This window comes from Euleptes europaea, chromosome 2 (genome assembly GCF_029931775.1).
Source record: "Euleptes europaea isolate rEulEur1 chromosome 2, rEulEur1.hap1, whole genome shotgun sequence".
NCBI classification, from domain to species: domain Eukaryota; kingdom Metazoa; phylum Chordata; class Lepidosauria; order Squamata; family Sphaerodactylidae; genus Euleptes; species Euleptes europaea.
This window is the reverse complement of record NC_079313.1, coordinates 124,475,510-124,495,838: the sequence shown is the minus strand read 5'-3', so window position 1 is coordinate 124,495,838 and position 20,329 is coordinate 124,475,510. Positions and strand designations below refer to the sequence as shown.

At 47.7% G+C, this 20,329-nt stretch overlaps 1 protein-coding gene across 1 annotated transcript in view; it reads right to left on the bottom strand.

Annotated features, from left to right (window-relative positions):
- The window catches only part of RBM38 (RNA binding motif protein 38), a 44,702-nt gene extending 25,269 nt beyond the window's left edge, over nt 1-19,433 (bottom strand). Inside the window, exons 1-3 of the mRNA XM_056845026.1 lie at nt 19,235-19,433; nt 13,460-13,583; nt 6,607-6,661 (exon numbers count right to left, since the gene is read on the bottom strand). Of these exons, the coding sequence (XP_056701004.1) occupies nt 6,607-6,661; nt 13,460-13,583; nt 19,235-19,402 (347 nt within the window). The 5' untranslated portion in view covers nt 19,403-19,433. The remainder of the gene's footprint in view (nt 1-6,606; nt 6,662-13,459; nt 13,584-19,234) is intronic.
- Between the last annotated feature and the right edge of the window lie 896 nt (nt 19,434-20,329).

Below are 20,329 nucleotides of genomic sequence, written 5' to 3'. Positions count from 1 at the left end.
GTCTGTTCACATAGTGGCCAACCAGGTGCCCTCAAACAAGACGAATGCAGCAGCATTGTCCTGCCTGTGTTCCAAAGCACCTAATATAACGGGCATGCTCCTCTGGTATTTGGAGAGATTAGGTATGCATAATGACTAGAATCAATTTTGGCTAGTAGCCATGGATAGCCCTCTCCTCCATGAACATGTCCACTCTGCTCTTAAGGCCTTCCAAGTTGGCAGCCATCACCACATCCTGGGGCAGGGAGTTCCACATTTTAACTATGCGTTGTGTGAAGAAATACTTCCTTTTACCTGATTTGAATCTCTCACCCTCCAGCTTTAGCAGATGACCCCGCATTTTAGTATTATGCCATTGCCTTCCTCTGCATAGCAACCCTAGACTTCCTTGGTGGTCTCCCATCCAAGTACTGACCCTGCTTAAAATATTGTCGAAGGCTTTCACGGTCAGAGTTCATTGGTTCTTGCAGGTTATCTGGGCTGTGTGACCGTGGTCTTGGTATTTTCTTTCCTGACGTTTCGCCAGCAGCTGTGGCAGGCATCTTCAGAGGAGTAACACTGAAGGATAGTGTCTCTCAGTGTCAAGTGTGTAGGGAGAGTAATATATAGTCAGAAGGGAGTTGGGTTTGAGCTGAGTCATTGTCCTGCAAAGTATTAAAGGTAATGTGCTAATCATTGTCCTGTAAGTATCAATATAATATGCTAATGAGGGTTTGGTATGTTAATGTGGAACCATTGTATCCTGAAGTGATCTGATAACGTGTGCAATCCAAAGCTAATCTGCATGGCTATTGTAGATTGTAGTCTTTGTTAGTCTGGAGGTTTTCAGGACAGGAAGCCAAGCCTTATTCATTCTTACTCTCTTCTTTTCTGTTAAAGTTGTGCTGATGTTTATGAATTTCAATGGCTTCTCTGGCTTCTCTGTGCAATCTGACAAAATAGTTGGTAGACTTGTCCAGTATTTCAGTGTCTTGGAATAAGACCCTGTGTCCTGTTTGGGTCAGTCCATGTTCAGCCACTGCTGATTTCTCAGGTTGGCCAAGTCTGCAGTATCTTTCATGTTCTTTTATCCTTGTTTGTATGCTGCGTTTTGTGGTCCCGATGTAAACTTGTCCACAACTGCAAGGTATACGATATACTCCTGCAGAGGTGAGGGGGTCTCTTTTGTCTTTTGCTGATCGTTGCATCTGTTGTATTTTCTTGGTGTGTTTAAACACTGTTTGTAGGTTATGTTTTTTCAAAAGTTCTCCATCCTATCAGTGACCCTGCTTAGCTTCTGAGCTCTGGTGAGATGGGGCTAATCTGGGCTACTAGGGTTGCTAGGCCATGTACAGATGGGAATCTAATTAAAGCTGCAGTCTAAGGCCCACAATGCGGCTGGCATATACCTCACATTTGATATCAAGATGCTGCTGAATTGCAAAGAAATAATCCTGATGGTAGAGATATAATAGAGATATTCAATATGTTTAATAGTTCATAAAATGATCATCCTTAGATTATATTTTACGCTTAAATATTTTTTTCACTTTATAATTAGAGTGAATATTTGATCATAAAATGGTGTAGAACTGCAGGACAACTTAGCTGCCTGATTTACTTTTGTGCTCAATTTCTTTGTAATTGTATGTTGGACATTTCTATCTTTTCCCTTTCCCCTTTTTTCCTTCTGTACCCTTCCTTTATACAATAACACATTTTTAAAAAAAATATGCTTCTGAAATGTGCATTTTCCATCTCACAGCTAATGTGTTCGAGAATTCTTACTGTCTAGATCAGGGGGTCAAACGTAAGGCCCGAGGGCCAGATCAGGCCCCTTGAGAGCTCTTATCCGGCCCGCGAGCCAGCCACCTCCCCCTCGATCTGGGTTGGCAAGGCATGGCCCAGCCAAGTGACACTGATGGCATATCCAGCCCTCGTAACAATTGAGTTTGACACCCCTAGTCTAGATCGCTCTCCAGGGGCCCATCCCACAGAACACGCGTTGGCAACTGTCAGTGTGATGAGAGCAACCCATGTGGCAAAAGCGAACACTGCAGCTGAGCATGGAAAACAAGATAGTGGGATGCCATTTTCAACAGTATCTGCCCTATGAGGGTCACGTGGGGACCCGGTCCACGTCCTGTTGAAATCAACATGAAACTAGGCAAATAGAAAGGATGGATCTGATCACTAAGAGCCAGCACGGGTTTCTCAAGAATAAGTCATGTCAGACTAATCTTATCTCCTTTTTTGAGAAAGTTACTACCTTGCTGGATCAGGGGAATGCTGTAGACATAGTTTATCTAGATTACAGTAAGGCTTTTGATAAGGTTCCACATAGTATTCTAGTTGACAAATTGGGAAAATGTGGGTTAGATCCTATTATTGTTAGGTGGATCTGCAACTGGTTGACAGATCATACCCAAAGAGTGCTAGTTAATGGTTCCTCATCCACTTGGAGAGAAGTGACTAGTGGAGTTCCTCAGGGATCTGTGCTGGGCCCTGTGTTGTTCAACATCTTTATAAATGATTTGGATGAAGGAATAGAGGGGATGCTTATTAAATTTGCAGATGATACTAAATTGGGAGGAGTAGCAAATACAGTAGAAGACAGAGCCAAGATGCAGGATGATCTTGACACGCTGGAGAAGTGGGCTAGAACTAATAAAATGCACTTCAACAAAGACAAATGTAAAGTTCTGCATTTAGGTAGGAAAAATCAAATACATAATTATAGGATGGGAGAGACTTGTCTCAGCAGTAGTGTGTGAGAAAAGGATCTTGGGGTCTTAGTAGACCAAACATTGAACATGAGTCAGCAGTGTGATGCAGTAACTAAAAAAGCAAATGCAGTCTTGGGCTGCATCAGTAGTGTCCAGATCACACAAAGTGATGGTATCGCTTTACTCCGCACTGGTTAGACCTCAACTAGAGTACTGTGTTCAGTTGTGGGCACCACAATTTAGGAAAGATGTAGACAAGCTGGAACGTGTCCAGAGGAGGGTAACAAAGATGGTGAGGGGTCTGGAGACCAAGTTCTATGAGGAAAGGTTGAAGGAGCTGGGTATGTTTAGCCTGAAGAGGAAAAGTCTGAGAGGGGATATGGTAACCATCTTCAAGTACTTGAAGGGCTGTCATATAGAGGAGGGTGCCAAGTTGTTTTCTGTTGCCCAAGAAGGTCGGACCAGAACCAACGGTTTGAAATTAAATCAAAAGAGTTTCCGTCTAGACTTTAGGAAGAATTTTCTAACAGTTAGAGCGGTTCCTCAGTGGAACAGGCTTCCTCGGGAGGTAGTAAGCTCTCCTTCCCTGGAGGTTTTTAAGAAGAGGTTAGATGGCCATCTGTCAGCAATGCTGATTCTGTGGCCTTAGGCAGATGATGAGAGGGAGGGCATCTTGGCCATCTTCTGGTCACTAGTGGTGTGGAGGGGGGAGGTAGTTGTGAATTTCCTGCATTGTGCAGGGGGCTGGACTTGATGGCCCTGGTGATCCCTTCCAACTCTTTGATTCTATGATTCAAATGAGTGCATGCCTCAGGAAGGCAATTTTGTCAGTAGCCCTCGTTTCCTTCCTCCTTCTACACTCTCGCTTTCATCTTCACATGGGGTTTCCTTGTTAGCAGGCTAAAAAATTTCCAAGTCGGATTCAATATGCTGGAAAGCCCCCCCCCTTCCCCAACTGTGACCCAGTTTGTTTTCAGCAGTATCACACAGATCAGATTGTCATCCATTCACAAGTGAAGAGAGGGGTATTCATGGATACTAGTAAAAATGGATACTAGTCATGATGCATACCTATTCTCTCCAGGATCCAAGGAGCATGCCTATTATACTAGGTGCCTTGGAACACAGGCAGGATGCTGCTGCTAGAGGCACCTGGTTGGCCACTGTGTGAGCAGACTGCTAGACTTGATGGACCTTGGTCTGATCCAGCATGGCCTTTCTTAAGTTCTTATGAATAACACTCGCTGGTGTGCCGTCAGTCAGATGGGTGTACAGAAGCACTGGGAAAGCCCGGGTTGCTCAAGAAAGTCAGCTAAGCGACCCGGCACTTGAAGAAACCTGGGCAAAAGTTCCTACCCTAAACTCAGCGAGAATCACACTGTTAGGACTTAAACAACAGCAACGGCAGGCCTCTTCTCCCTCTGCTGCTGTTCATAAATATTTGTCCTTGCATCCTGTGTGCCCTCGCACTTTCCACTCCTCAGCTGGAATATTCATGAACATTCCATGCCACCACAGCAGCAGAGTCAGCGCACAGGGAATTGTGCCAGACAGGCAGTCCCTCCTATCATACTACAGATTCTATAGCTGCTTTCTGCTGTACCAGTTCTACTAGCAGCCCATCAGCTATAGACTTTGAGTCCTCTGAAATGAGACTGCGCCACCTCACATGAACACATGAAGCTGCCTTCTACTGAATCAGACGCTCGGTCCATCGAAGTCAGTACTGACTACTCAGAACGGCAGCGGCTCTCCAGGGTCTCAGGCAGAGGTCTTTCACATCACCCGCTTGCCTAGTCCCTTTAACTGGAGATGCCGGGGACTGAACCTGGGACCTTCTGCATGCCAAGCAGATGCTCTACCACTGAGCCACAGCCCCTCCTCTGTTCTGGACAGCAGCTAGCATACTGTGGCAGTAAAATAATTCATAGAGGTTTTCAATTATGACAATTCATTTGCTATCCAGAGCACTACTAACAACCCGGGAGGGATAGTTTTTAAAATGCAAAGAGTTCATTTCTCAAAACAGTCACGCTTATGCAAATCCATGTTGTTCGGATGGGACTGCAGAGGCAGTAAAATCCTTAAGGAACTGAGGATTTTGCCAGAAAAACTGCTGTCGTAAAAGTTACATCCTACTCGACAGAGGGTTTTTTTTTGTTATTGAATTCAACAAGCTGCAACAGCCTTTCTAAATCAAGAAGCCCCCACCCCTCCCCAACCTAATGTTCTTTTTCTGATCTTACTTCTGCATTTCCCCTCCTCTTAGCATTCAGCATTAGTTAATTTGTAAGGGAAACAATGCGTTTCCACAACACACCCCACAAAGGTGGTGGGGCTCGTTGTTTAGACAACACCACCTCGTTAGACCTTCAGAAGCATCAACTCCGTGCCTTTGTGGAAGCCAGAGAAAAACGGCTGGGAAAGAAATGCAGGTTTGTGCGCGGAGTGCAGGAGAAAAGATGAAATATTAATTATTATTCTTGACAAAGGGGGGGCACAGCACTCCCACATATTGTCCCTTAGAAACCAGCAGCGTTCCAAAGCTTCCTCTTTAAAAAAAAAAAAAAAAAAAAAGGGACCCATTTTTCTTGGGAAAAGTTGCAAACAAAACCCGATGAACGTTCACATCCAAAAAAACCAGCACTTTAAAAAAAGGAACCACATCAATCATTAAACAGTTAAATGAAGGTAGTATGACAGTCCCTATTGTTCTGTGCGAGAACGCTCGTCTTTTCCAGAGCAGCTGCCAGGTCCTATTAGACACAGAAAATGGGGATCTTTTTGGACTGGGGAGGGATGGTTGCCGCTATTGAAAGCGGAAGACAATGGTTCATTTCTGTGGACCCCTCGAGCCCCGGCTAACATCTGTCCAGAATCAATTTTTGACCTAATGTTTCTTTCATCGAATATTAGGCTTGGCATCCAACGGCAGCTTGTTGTTAGGGCCAGGCTTTTTTTCTTTACACGCGGAACAAAGCAGAGGCGCACCACATCTCCGACGGAGGCCCCGTGTAAATGGACGAGGACGGTGCAAAAGCATCGCCATGCTCAGATTTTTAAGCGGGTTGCTTCAGCAGGCCCTCACCGAGGCTTTTAGTAGTTGACTATCTGGCACAGCCCCCATTCAGTTCCATGGAGCCTGAGGAAGAGAACCTTCCAGAGGGAACAGTGGCCCGAAGAAGGTGGTTCTGGACAATTGTACCAATGATCGGGGGGTGGGGGGGGGAGAGAAGCACCCTCTACAGTCCATAAGAGACGACAAAACACATCTCACTTCTGCAAATGAACTAGGGCACATCATTAAGGCTATGCCATATTCCACATGGGCCCAATGCCCCCATGAGGGATCCCACCTCAAACATGCGACCTTAAAGAGGATACCACACAGACCTTCCTTCCCTATAGTAGCCATGTTGCACTGGGGGAGGTGAGAGGACAGAGAAACATCACTCCGCTGAGCATTCCCAAGGCCCACACATATGCAAACACTGAAAGTATATATGAAGAATTATGGGTCATGATTGCAGTTTGCTAACGGCGTGACATAGTTTTAAGTCACAATAAACTGAGAACCCATACACAAGTTTTCAAGAAACATCACTCCATTGAGCACTTCCAAGGCCAAACACATATGCAAACAACTGCATGCATACAAGTGAAGTTATGAGTCACAATCGCAGTCTGCTGATGGTATAAACATGGTTTAAGTCACAATAAACTGAGATCTCATAGACAAGTTTTCAAAAAGCTTCACCAAGAGAAAAACAAGCATCAGAAAACTTTGTTATAAATAAGGGATCTTTGCTTACTGCCTCAACTGAACAATTGGGAGGGGGCCTGTTTTTAAAGCATTTATTTCAAACCGACTGTTCAGGATATTAACAAAAATTCCACTTACCCATAAGGTCTCTGAATGAGTGCTGGGTGTAACTGCTGCACCCCCAAGGTAAAACCTAAGGGAAAAAATTGGTAAGCACGATATTAGATTACTCCATGCAACATCTTGCTGATTAAGAATGAATGTGGGCTAATGGTACTGAAATATTAGTCTAAATCCTTGGGCGTGAAAATTCAAGGCCCAACATAACTACATACTTTCTACATGAGACTGAACAAGGCAATGCCACACATGTTGTTGTACCCACATGCGCTCACAGGGAGAAGACAACTATAACCCACTCTGTACCAAAAGGAAATGGCACTTGCTTTCTGTAGTGGTTAAGAGCGGTGGACTCTGATCTGGAGAACCGGGTTTGATTCCCCACTCCTCCACATGAGCGGCGGAGGCTCATCTGGTGAACCGGGTTGGTTTCCCTACTCCTACACACGAAGCCAGCTGGGCGACCTTGGGATAGTCACAGCTCTCTCAGCCTCGCCTACCTCACAGGGTGTCTGTTGTGGGGAGGAGAAGAGAAGGTGATTGTAAGCCGGTTTGATTCTTCCTTAAGTGATAGAGAAAGACGGCATATAAAAACCAACTCTTCTTATGCATCACCTCACATGCTCATTAACACACATGCTCATAAATGAAGATCCAGGGCACTCCAATCTCAAGTAAATGTGCTGACTGTTTGTCTCTCCCCCCCTTATCTTAAGTCTGCAAAGTGTTTAGGTTACATTATCAAATAGCAACCAAGCCCATAAAGACTAATTCCGGGGCTTGGCCTTACAGTACAAACACATTTCCATCAATGTAACTCCCCTCTAGTCCTGACCTGGATGGCCTAGGCTAGCCCCATCTTGTCAGATCTTGGAAGCTAAGCAGGGTTTGTTAGTACTTGGAAGGGAGACTATCAAGAAAGGCCAGGGCTGCTGAGAAGAGGTAGGAAATGGCAAACCACCTCAGCTCGTTTTTTTTACCTTGGCAACCCTATGGGGTTGCCGTAAGTCGGCTGTAACCTGACAGCGCTTTCAACCACCACTACCAACAACTCCCCTCTCTTTGTGCCTGCTGTATGCCTTCATCCGCTACCATTTGTTTTCAGAATCCTCTACCTACACGTGTGCATCACAACAAAATTTCCTGTTAGGGGCCTTATTTATAGCAAAGCAGGATTCCCCTGCAAGCCCCATTATCAACACAGATCCATTCCTGGCCTCTCCATAAGCCCCTTTCCTTTATTAATAATAAGCTCCTTCAACCAGAGGTCTTGAGCCGTACCAAAAAAAACCCACATTTCTTCTATCAATAACAATAAAACCGTGGGAATGTTACATTAATACATGGTAGGAGAGTGTCTCAAAGACATAACTGACAAGAATTTGGCCTCAGATGGCATAGCCGCGGACTAACATCGGCCAACAAAAAGGAAACTACTGGAGGTTCAATGGGAAGTTGATACTTGCTCAAAATGAAGGAAATCCAGAGTTCTTGCAGTGAGGACCGTCGATCACAAAATAACAAAACGCAATCAGCGGTCTCAATCTTGCGAGAGGCACAACAGAGGCGGCTAGAGAACCGAATATTAGCAAATCGTCCCTTCAATTAGGTTGCAGGCAAAACTTTCAGACTACAAAGCAAAAATGCACCGTCCATATTGGCTTCGCCCTGCACTCCCACATGGGAAGTCTACTTTCCAAAATGGCTAAGTAATATGACAAACATAACAGTATATCATACACACCCAAATGTATTAGGGTGCTTTTAAAAAGTCCATGGTTTGCTCTTACATTTTAAAGAAACGGCATTTATAACACAATCTGAGTTTGATTCAGCTGTCTGACAGCTCAGCACCAAACCATGGCCTGTCGAACAGGATTGCCACAGAGGCTCAAATATTCTCTCTTCCCCTTTCCACACACAGATTTCCTCCTCCCTTTACTGTTGTGATCAGTTCAGAGAGCCAGTGTGGTATAATGGTGAAGAGTAGTGGACTCTAATCTGGAGAACCGGGTTGGTTTCCCCACTCCTACACATGAAGCCAGCTGGGTGGCCTTGGGCTAGTCACAGCTCTCTTTGAGCTCTCTCAGCCTCACCTTCCTCACAGGGTGTCTGTTGTGGGGAGAGGAAGGGAAGGAGATTGTAAGCCGGTTTGATTCTCCTTAAAAGGTAGAGAAAATCAGCATATAAAAACCAGCTCTTCTTCTCAAAGTTTGGGCAAGGGCTATGGCTCAGTGATAGAGCATCTGCTTGGCATGCTGAAAGTACCAAGTTCAATCCCAGCATCTCCAGCTGAAAGGACCAGGCTGTAGGTGATGTGAAAGGCCTTTGCCTGAAACCCTGGAGAGCTGCTGCCTGTCTGAGTGGACAATACTGACCTTGATGGACCAATGGTTTCATTCAGCAGAAGGCATCTTCATGTGTTCACATGCCTTAATAATGGGTGTGTGTGCTCCCTATTGCTAAACTGTCAGTTGCTCTAATGTCTGCACTGAGCCAGTATCTTAAAACTGAATCCATGACTTCCTATCAAACACCTGAGTAGCTTTTCAACCTAAACTAAACACTTGGGCACCAGCCTAGATAGACCAGACTAGCCCAATCTCATTAGAGCTTGGAAGCTAAGCAGGGTCAGCCATGATTAGTACTTGGATGGGAGACCACCAAAGAAGACCAGAGTTGCTGTGCAGAGGAAAGCCTTCTGCTCCTCACTTGCCTTGAAAACCCCATGACAGGGATGCCATAAGTCGGCTGCGACTTGATGGCTCACTTTACCTCAATCACTCTGGGTGGGGGAGGCGAGAGAATGTGTGAGGCAATGCATTATAAATAACATATTGAAGAGCTAGTTTTTGTATGCCAGCTTTCTCTACCACTTAAGGAAGAATCAAACTAGCTTACAATCACCTTCCCTTCCCCACAACAGACACCCTGTGAGATAGGTGAGGCGGAGAGAGCTCAAAGAGAGCTGTGACTAGCCCAAGGTCACCCAGCTGGCTTCATGCGGAGGAGTGGGGAATCAAACCCGGTTCTCCAGATTAGAGTCCACTGCTCTTAACCACTATACCACGCTGGCTCTTTGCAAGTCATGTATTTATTGTTATGGACTTCCTACAGGATCCCTGCAAGTTATCGAAGGCTCTAGGATACACTATTCTGTCTCTCACAAGCATTGTTCAATGAACCTGCATGGGTAATCTAGTTACTCAAGATCCGCAATGCGCCCAGATCTCAAACTATGAATATTTATGGCTCTACCAGCCAAAACAGCATGAAATTTTTACTTTCTGTCTCATGGCGAAACACTATTCCACCCAGTAATTGAAGCCATTACTTCTGGAAACTATGGCCCAATTCCAACCATTCTTCTCAAAAATAGGTCTGTCAGAGCTCTTTGGGGGATTTCTTTCCTAGTCAGTGGGACTCCCACATAAATGTGAACAGGAGTGCAGTCTTTACAGTGCATTCCTAAGGAAAGTTACTCCACTCTAAGGCCATTCATTTCAATGGGCTTAGACTGGAGTAACTCTCCTTAGGAATGGACCGTAAGTCTTCCAATTTAACTATCTTGCTTAGTGACTCTGCAGTTACAGTAAGAGTTGAAATGTTCAGTTTGCATCATCCCAGTGTCCCAATTTCATTTATTTACGTCATTTGTACCCCACTTTTCTCATTGGGAACCCCAAGTGGCTCGCCCTCCCCTACCTCTACCTGTGAGGTAGGTTAGGCTGAGATGTCCAAGCTCTGCCTAGGAAGCATCCATGGCAGAGTGGGGATTTGAACCTGAATCTCCCAGATCCTTGTCCAACCACTATACCACACTTGCTTGAGCAGTCCTCTAATGCAAAAAGGCACATGGGTTGCATGACTGTGAGCTTTGGAGAATGATACTTATTCAGAGAGAAATTCTGCACAGTTGCAGAAAAGAGAAACCGAAATGATCAGGGGACTAGAGCAACTGCCCTGTGAGGAGCGGTTAAAATGCTTAGGGTGATTAAGGGGAGACATGATAGAGGTTTATAAAATTGTGCATGGTATGGAGAGAATGGACAGGGAGAAGCTTTTCTCCCTCTCTCATACCAGAATGCGGGGTCATCTGCTGAAGCTGAGAGATTCAAAACAGATAAAAGGAAGTATTTATTCACACAATGCAGTTAAACTGTGGAACTCCCCGCCCCAGGATGTGGTGATGGCTGCCAACTTAGAAGGCTTTAATAGGGGAGTGCTTTGGAACACAGGCAGGATGGTGCTGCTGCAGTCGTCTTGTTTGTGGCCTTTCTAGAGGCACCTGGTTGGCCACTGAGTGAACAGACTGCTGGACTTGATGGGCCTTGGTCTGATCCAGCACGGCTTTTCTTATTAATAGGTTTTAATTGTTATATCAACCAAATCATATATATGACGGGTGATAAGCGGTTCAGTCCGAAACAGAGTTACATCCTTTTAAGGATGTAACTCTGCTGAGGATTATACCGATAAACAACCTTCATAGCTGAGCATCAAAATTCTGGCATTATCTTAGCATAGGTAAATATTGAGCATGGAAATTGGCAAAACCAGATGAAACAGAAGCAGCCAAGATAGTAGCATAAGCCGATGTGATGCAGTCGTTACAGTGTCGGAATTAGACCGGGAGACCCAGGTTCAAACCCCTCTCAGCCATAACAACTAAGTCCTCCTGCAACAGTTCTTCAGCCTAGCCTACCTCGCAAGACTGTTGCGAGACTGAACAGAGAGGTGCAGCCATATAGGTTTCTCTGAGTCCTTGGGAGGAAGTGAAGGATAAAAATAAACGGATAAAGGGAAGGACAGCAAACAAGACTAGTAACTCGCTGAGTTATGCGTGATTAAGCCAACAGTGAATGGCTAATAGCAAAAGGCCGGTTGAGTAAAATGAGGGATTAAATATTGCAAACTCACGAGGCACCCTGCCGTGGCAACCCAGGTTTTAGCTTCCCTGCAAGAGTGCCCCCAAGGCAGTTGATGTGTTTCATAGTATGAGTAAACGGCAGCCGCCTGCGTGAGAGCTAAAGGAGGCACACGTTCTAAGGGATGCCAGCCAAGTCACCAGGGACGAAAGCAGGTTCTGCCAGCCCCTTCCCCTCCCCAGCCCACAAAACAGCCGCTTGTCAGGTTTTTGCAGCAAACAGAAACCACAGTATAATGACTCTTGTTCAAAAATTGCAATTAACATAGAAAATAATGTTGTAACACACACCATTTAGTGCAAAAGTGATAAAAGTACAATCGCTTACATTTACAAAACCCTCCTAAAAACATATAACACATACAAACAGGTTTTTCACAAACCCCAGTGGCTCAGACCCGAGAAAAGTTCATGAGGCGGATAATTCTTCTTAATTCTCGCCGTTGCCAAATTTTTAGCATGTAGGGTCACTCCGCTGTGTGTGTTTTTTGGGGGGGGTTAGGTTTTTGCAGCAGACAGAAGTACTAAAAGAGTAGCCACAACGACAAAACCTGGCTATCAGAAAAATTTCCCCTGGCAAAACCAGTAGTACGTTGGGTTTCGACTAGCAGTGAAAACGGGTTGCCCACGGACCTGGAGAAAAATGACTTGTCCCTTTAAACGTGTGTAGGAATGGGCAGCTGAAACTTTTCAAGGCGGGGAATTCAACAATATCACTGAATAAAACCCCACTAAACCTCCATTCAAGGGATGGTTTTTTTTTTCTCTTTCTCTCCGGACAGTTAACAGACCAAGTGCAACATTTCGGCTGTCCTGATTAACAGGAAATGCCACCCGCGGCTAAAATTGACAAGCAGCTGGGTTTTTTTGGGGGGAGGTTGTTTTTTTTTTTTACTAGATTATGTTCTGTCCCAAAAATCTCAGTGAGTGTTGCTGACTAGTGAATCTGCCCCAGTCTACTGAGACACCCTGGTTTCTGGCCCTGGGAGCAGTGGAACATTTAGTGCTGCCTTATTGGCAAGTATTGGCAGGTGACAACCTGGGAGAGGGCCTTCTCGGTCACGGCACCAAAGCTCTGAAACTCTCTCCCCCGGGAGATTCGTCTGTCCGCTTCTGTTGTCAACTTCTGCCAGTGGGCAAAGCCTGTCTGGTTTCGCTTGGCATTCCCTCAGTGATCCCTCCTTCCTAACCAATGCCTTAATTGCTGTTTATATGGCTTTGTACATACGTTAACTCTGCTTTTAGTTGCTTCAATGATGTGTGTTTGAGGGATTGATTTCAGTGGTTTAAAAATGTGATTTTATTATGTAAGTTTTAAATGGCTAGCCGCCCGGGTGGCTTTTGCGTGGGCAGAAAAAGAGGGATATACATTCTGTAAACAAAGAAAAATAAAAAGTATCCCACCCACTCTGTTCAGCAAAGTTTGAAGCCTTCAGCTACCGAAGGAGGCCTCAAACTTTGAGCAGAGGTGGTAGGACTTCTCAAGAAAAGGCAGGCTTTGCCTTCTTTCCTTAACCCTTCCGTTCCATCTTCTGTTTACATGGTACAATTGCCAGCTGCCACAGCAACTTACGTGGCGCAGTTGCTAACAGAGACTGGCGCAGGCTGATGATGGGACTTGGTAGCCCCATTCGCTACGGACACTGACCCACCCTCCTCAGCCACTGGCACAGGAGCGCATGTGGTTGAGCTGCCAGTCTTTCCCTGCCTCGTCTCCCCTCTTCGACTTCCCCCGAGGCCGCCAACGCGTTGAGAACTCCATACTCGGCAGCAGAAAGCATCCCGCAAAGGAAGCGTAACATGCAGAAATCTGTTTTGACGGCAGGATCCGAATTTCCTGGGCGCAAACAATAAAACCCCGGGCTTATTTATACTGCTCTATTCAAGGTCTCGAACCAAGTTAAGCAAGCCTGACTAACCGGAAAGAAACAGCTGAATGCTCACCAGTCTGAATACTCCTTGGTTTCGCTCCCAGATACGCGAGGTTGACGTTTGCTTTCCGGCCGTCGATGATGGGGTTCGGATCCTTGCAGGCCCTGTCGGCCGCAGCTCGGTCAGCCATGGTCACCTAGAAGGAAGCACAATCCACATTTTGTAGCACCCGAAATGCCCCACTAGCTCCTTTCTGGCAAGCACTTGACCAAAAACCGCAGAGGTGAAGGGCTACAGTCTTCCTCTCCTTGAAGAGCCTGAAGAGGAGAAGACTGAGCGGTGATATGATAACCATCTTCAAGTACTTGAAGGGCTGTCATATAGAGCAAATTTCCTAAACTGTGGGTTGCAACCCCATATGGGGTTGTGTAACTGAATGTGGGGGTCGCAAAAAATTTGTTAACAGTAAATGGTAAAATTATATGTATATCAAAGAATTGCTTTAAAATAAATTTCTTTATGATTTATTATCAGTAAAGGTTTGATTTGTATACCTATTTTATATACCAGGGGTCATGCAAAAATTTCTCGGGCGAAAAGGGGTCATGAGTGAAAAAAGTTTAAGAAGCCCTGATATAGAAGATGGTGCTGAGTTGTTTTCTGTTGCCCCAGAAGGTCGGACCAGAACCAACGGGTTGAAATTAAATCAAAAGAGTTTCTGTCTAAACATTAGGAAGAACCTTCTAACAGTTAGAGCGGTTCCTCAGTGGAACAGGCTTCCTCGGGAGGTGGTAAGCTCTCCTTCCCTGGAGGTTATTAAGCAGAGGCTAAATGGCCATCTGTCAGCAATGCTGATTCTATGACCTTAGGAGATCAGGAGAGGGGGGGCATCTTGGCCATCTTCTGGGCATAGAGTAGGGGTCACTGGGGGTGTGTGGGGGGGAGGTAGTTGTGAATTTCCTACATTGTGCAGGGGGTTGGACTAGATGACCCTGGTGGTGCCTTCCAACTTCTATGAAATCTCACTTCAAAAGCTGAAAAAGGGAGTAATCCTTCGTGTCCAGGCCAGAGAGAGAAAGCCTTCCGTCCCCACCTGCACGGTGTTTTGTTGTCTGGTTGACATCACAACAAAGTAAAAGGTTGGCAAGCCGAAAACCACACAGGCCAATTCTCCTTGAAGCGGAGGCGTGCTGACACACGGCTCTGCAGATTCCTTGAACTCTGGTGCACCTGCTTCCTCCCAAGTTTGCTCCCCAACGGTGGCGGTTTGGTAATGATTTACACTAGCACCGGCAGAAGCGGACAGAAAGATCCCAAGGGAAACGGCAGCCACAGGAGCGAGGCGGTAAACTAGGGGCAGGCGCCGAGATCAGAGCAGCTACAACTTCTCGTTTCCTTTTTTTTCAGAAACGGAAGACCTCCATATATGCTTTGCCAAGGGAAGGAGACGGTCTCTGCCATTTTTCTCCTGGGGGCAAAAAAGGAACGGAACTTGTTTACCTGGGCCAAGTCGGCAGCGAACAACAGAATAAAAGCAAAGGACTTTCCCTCTTGAAAATACACACTATTCAGTTTGGCGGGGAGGGGGGAGTCCAGGTGCCACTTCAATATATACTCACGGCCTTTAAGATGTGTTCAATTCACAACATAAACTTTACAGATAAGGCAGCCTCAAATACAAAGACACGTGGTGGATCTGGAGGCTGAAACTTGAATGCTATAGGCAAATATGACAAGCCTATATAGGTATAAATTGCTGAGCATACCCGTGCTGGGAAGCCTGGATTGCTTACTTTCAGTTTAGGAAGGGCTGTGGCTCAGTGGTAAAGCAACCATTTTGCATCCAGAAGGTTGCAGATTCAACCCCCGTGCTGGGGGTTGAATCTGCAACCTTCTGGATGCAAAATGGTAGAAAAGGAGTGGGTAAGAAGTGATACAAAAGACCTCTACCCGAGACGCTAGAGCAGGTGTGTCGAACTCAATTGTTACGAGGGCCAGATATGCCACAAATGCCACTTGGTCAGGCCGGGCCATGCCTTGCCAGCCCAGATCGAGAGTGGGGGGGGGGGTTGCCTCGCAAGCCAGATAAGAGCTTTCAAGCGGTCGGATCCGGCCGTGTGTGTGACACCCCTACTCTAGAGAGACATTGCCCGTCACAAAGCAGACAAGACTGACCTTGATAGACAAACGGCATGGCTCAGTATAAGGCAGCTGGCAACCCTTTTTTAAAAAGTCAAAACAAAAGTTTAATTTGATCGTTGTGACAAGAATGAGAGATGATGGCATTTTTTTAAAAGGCAATTTCAGTTTTGGTATGTTCCTATGATCAGGAATAAAAACAGAATAAAGATCGCTTTCCCTTCTAAGGGAGGATGGGGATTTTTGGCTGATTAAAACTGTAATTATGCTGTTTGAGTAAAAAGGAAATGTATAATTTTTTTCAAGTATTTGATAATCGCTAACATTTCCTTTAATTGATTGACAGTGTTCAACCAACCACCCCAGGAGGAAACAGGTTGTCAAATGCACAATTCCCCAGTTTCCATCAAACTGCCACCCCTTGACTTTTTGCTCGAATAGAAAACGGTTGACGTAGCTGAAAATTCCCTCTGGAGGACCATCTTAGCAAGAATTATTGTACTGCAAGGCTCCCCAAACCGTGAGTTCTGCCTATCCCAAGTGGACAGGTGGAAACAAGGTAAAGAGGAATCGAGTTATTTATCTTGGTGGCAAAGTTCTGCCCATGCAGCCTAGAACTTGTTCCAGTCTTTCCCATAAGGGAGATAAAATGTTCCCCGTCTATCCAAAATGCACTGTGACGTTAGATGTAAGGTTATATAGCCGTGTTGGCGAACCTATGGCACGCGTGCCAAGTCTGGCACGCCGAGCCCTCTCTGTGGGCACGCGCGGGGGCTGCGGGGGCTTTGAAGGGAGCGCGGAGCCCTTCAAAGCCGCCCCCCTTCCCTGGACTCCCCGCTGCCCCCCCTTGCCGAGCTGGGAGGAAACCTCAGTATTCAGGTTAAATTGCCGTGTTGGCACTTTGCGATAAATAAGTGGGTTTTGGGTTGCAGTTTGGGCACTGGGTTTCTAAAAGGTTTGCCATCACTGTTATATAGGATAGGTAAGGGACAAATCTTAGAGCCGATATGGTACCCAAGAAAAAGAGAGGCATGAGTTGATGGGGGGGGGGGGAGGTGACACTGAACTCCTTCGATGCCTTTTTATAACACTGGGAAGAGTTACAAGGAGCCGGTTGAGGGCTTAAGGAAGCAGTATATTGGGATAATGAAGGCATTCCACTGTGACAGCGGAGAGTCAGAAGCAAAACAGATCCTCAAGCTATGAGTTGCTGCTCTGTAAAGAGCAAAAGGCTTTTGAGCGAGCAATCACCACCAAGAAAAGCAACATGTAAAAAAAAAAAAAAAACCTCAGCTAGCACCGACACAGAGTTTGGTGCAAAACAGGACACGCTCTTTGCAAAACTACTGCAAGACAAGCCCAACCCATTGCACAACTCGCAGGGATAGAATTCTAGAGGGCAGTCCCCAAAATTGCAGCATGTCACAGGTTGCACACTCTCAGAGCCAAGAGAACCCCCTACAACAGGGTTGTCAAACGTAAGGCCCACAGGCCGGATCTGGCCCCTTGAGAACTCTTATCCGGCCCACAAGCCAGCCACCCCACAACTCTTGATCTGGGCGGGCAAGGCACGGCCTGGCCCGACCAAGTAACATTTATGTTATATCTGGCCCTCGTAACAATAGAGTTCTGACACTCCTGCCCTAGAGATATACTGCACTACTTCTGGTAACACAGCCCTTGCGCCCTACAAGGCAGAGACAATGGCACAGACTTTGACTGGAACCACCGTGTTACAGCTGGCTAGGTCCCCGCCGGTTTTTTTTACAGCTATTGCAGCTATTGACTACTACTGTGCATGCCTCATCGAAACTCGAACACAGCACCCCACAAGGCTGCACAGGTCTCAGCTGCAAAATCTTGCAGGTCTACAAACGCAAGATGGCTCTTGGCACCCAAGCCTGCAGCTTCACAAAGCACCCACAGAAATGTCTCCGGAGAACCGTCTGGGCAGGACCCTCACGCTTATTCTACCCAAGTAGCCAGCCAATCCACCGAAACATGTGAACACACACATCACACAACACTCCATCCGCACCTACGCGTTCATGAGCACCTTTGGAAGCGCCTTTTTTTCTTAGCCGTAAAAACCAGTTTTGTGGCTCTCATTAATTTCCTCCTCTTCTTGACACCAGTTTTTTTTTTTAAAAAAGCACCCTCCATCTTGTGGGGGGAGGTTCCCATGATTGCTTCTACCTATCCAATGCACTATTATCCCAGACTTCCTGGGCAACACACACAGAGATCCCTTCTTCCCCCATTTTCATCTCACCACAACCCTGTGAGGTAGGCGAGGGAGCCAGGAGAAACCCAAGGTCATGCGAGGGGGGATGGGGTCCTGAGCCTGGGCCTCTCAAATCCTAGCCTCCCCCCCCCCGACTCTAACCACTACACAACACAGCCTACGAGGCCCGGCCCATCCGACGCCTCGGGGCGCATGGAATCTCATGCAGGAGGGTTAGCAGGTGCGCTATTCAGGATCGCAAAGGGTTAAAGAGCTGCCATAAATTATGGCACGCATTAAGGAAGCGGCAAAGGGTGACAACGCTTGGGAAAGCTCATCCCCTGCCAGAAAATATTTGTGTTAGTCTTTAAGGTGCTACTGGACTCTTGCTCTGAAGAAGTGAGCTGTGGTTCAGGAAAGCTCATTCCCTGCCAGAAAATATTTGTGTTAGTCTTTAAGGTGCTACTGGACTCTTGCTCTGAAGAAGTGAGCTGTGGTTCAGGAAAGCTCATCCCCTGCCAGAAAATATTTGTGTTAGTCTTTAAGGTGCTACTGGACTCTTGCTCTGAAGAAGTGAGCTGTGGTTCAGGAAAGCTCATCCCCTGCCAGAAAATATTTGTGTTAGTCTTTAAGGTGCTACTGGACTCTTGCTCTGAAGAAGTGAGCTGTGGCTCAGGAAAGCTCATCCCCTGCCAGAAAATATTTGTGGTAGTCTTTAAGGTGCTACTGGACTCTTGCTCTGAAGAAGTGAGCTGTGGCTCAGGAAAGCTCATCCCCTGCCAGAAAATATTTGTGGTAGTCTTTAAGGTGCTACTGGACTCTTGCTCTGAAGAAGTGAGCTGTGGTTCAGGAAAGCTCATCCCCTGCCAGAAAATATTTTAAGGTGCTCCTGGACTCTTGCCCTTTTCTACTTCTGCTGGCAGACTAACACGGCGACCCACTGCGAACTAACGCATGGGAGGTTTTGCTGCTCTCTAGACGCACATTCCCCCTCCCCATCTGAATTCTCCAAACTCTGCATGGGGGCTTATTTTTGAGTATTTGGCTGGGGGGGGGGGAAATGTGCATTTGGAGAGCGGCAAATCCAAGGCAAAAACCTCCCCTGCGTTTTCGCCCAAAGTCGCGCTCAAGCAGTAGCAGAGCGTTGGCTAAAATGGGAGCAAAGTGGAACAAACGAGGTTGGGGGGGGGAGAGGAAAAGGGGTGTGTGGTTGGGGGGGGGGTCCAGAGTTTTTTTCTCCCCCCTAAGCACGACATGCTTCATGCACGACGTCCCTTTTCAACCCCGTCGACGCCGGAGCCCGTAGAACCGGGGCGCGGGTTCTAAGCGGCTCGCGTGGTCCAGAACCCGGAGGAAAAACCACCCCCGACGTGCCGGCCAACTACCTGGGATTAATTAACCCGCCGCGCAGAAAAGGAGACGCCGGATCCCGCCCTCTCCCCCCCTCGGCGGCGACCCCCGGGCCCTCCCGACCCCGCACTTACGAAGCCGTAGCCCCGGGATTTGCCGGTCTGCCGGTCGGTGATGACGACGGCTTCCTCGATGTCGCCGAACCCCTCGAAGTACTTCCTCAGCGAGGCGTCGGTGGTGTGGTAGGGCAGCCCCCCGACGAAGATCTTGGTGAAGGTAGTGTCCTTTTGCACCGTGTGCATGGCGCCGGCACAGCAGCCCCGACGGCTGCTGCAGCTGCTCGGGGAGGAGGAGGAGGAGGAGGAAGGCGGCGGGGAGTGGGAGCGGCTGGGCAAAGCATCCAAGAGGGGGAAGGGGGCAGCCGGGAGGGGAGGCAAGACCTCCAGGGCGAAGGGGGGCCAGGAGCCGTCCTACGCGGCCAGGGGCATCGCCGCGCGGGGAGGCGAGGGGTCCGCGCCCCCCAGGGACGGCGCCGACGGCTCGGGCGGAGCGGCCGCTTCGCCACCCATGCAAGCGCAGCAGCGCACCGAGGGCGAAGCTCAGCCTGCCTGCCGCCGCCCCCTCGTGCAAATGCACGTCCGCCCGCCGCGCTTTGTAGCCGGCCTCTCCCTCCGCCCCCTGCCCGAGCTCGGGCTCCGGCCACGCCTCCGGCCCCGAGAGGAGGGTTGTTGTTTTTTTTTGCAGCTCCAAGCCCCGAAGAGGCCCACGGGGTTTGTAGTCCGCGGCGGCTGCCCCGCCAGACCAACGCCGCCCCTTCGGAAGTGGCCGCAGCGGCGGGGAAAAGGGGACGCGGCGGCGCCAAGGAGGCTGCGCGCGCTGGATGGAGCAGAGGCGGCAGGGCTTCGGAAGGGCCCTGCTGGATCACACCAAGGTCCATCAGGTCCAGTAGTCTGTTCACACAGTGGCCAGCCAGGTGCCTCTAGGAGGCCCACAAACGTAAGAACATAAGGAAAGCCCTGCTGGATCACACCAAGGTCCATCAGGTCCAGCAGTCTGTTCACACGGTGGCCAACCGGGTGCCTCTAGGGAAGCCCACGAACATAAGAACATAAGGAAAGCCATGCTGGATCACACCAAGGTCCATCAGGTCCAGCCGTCTGTTCACACAGTGGCCAGCCAGGTGCCTCTAGGAAGCCCACAAACGTAAGAACATAAGGAAAGCCCTGCTG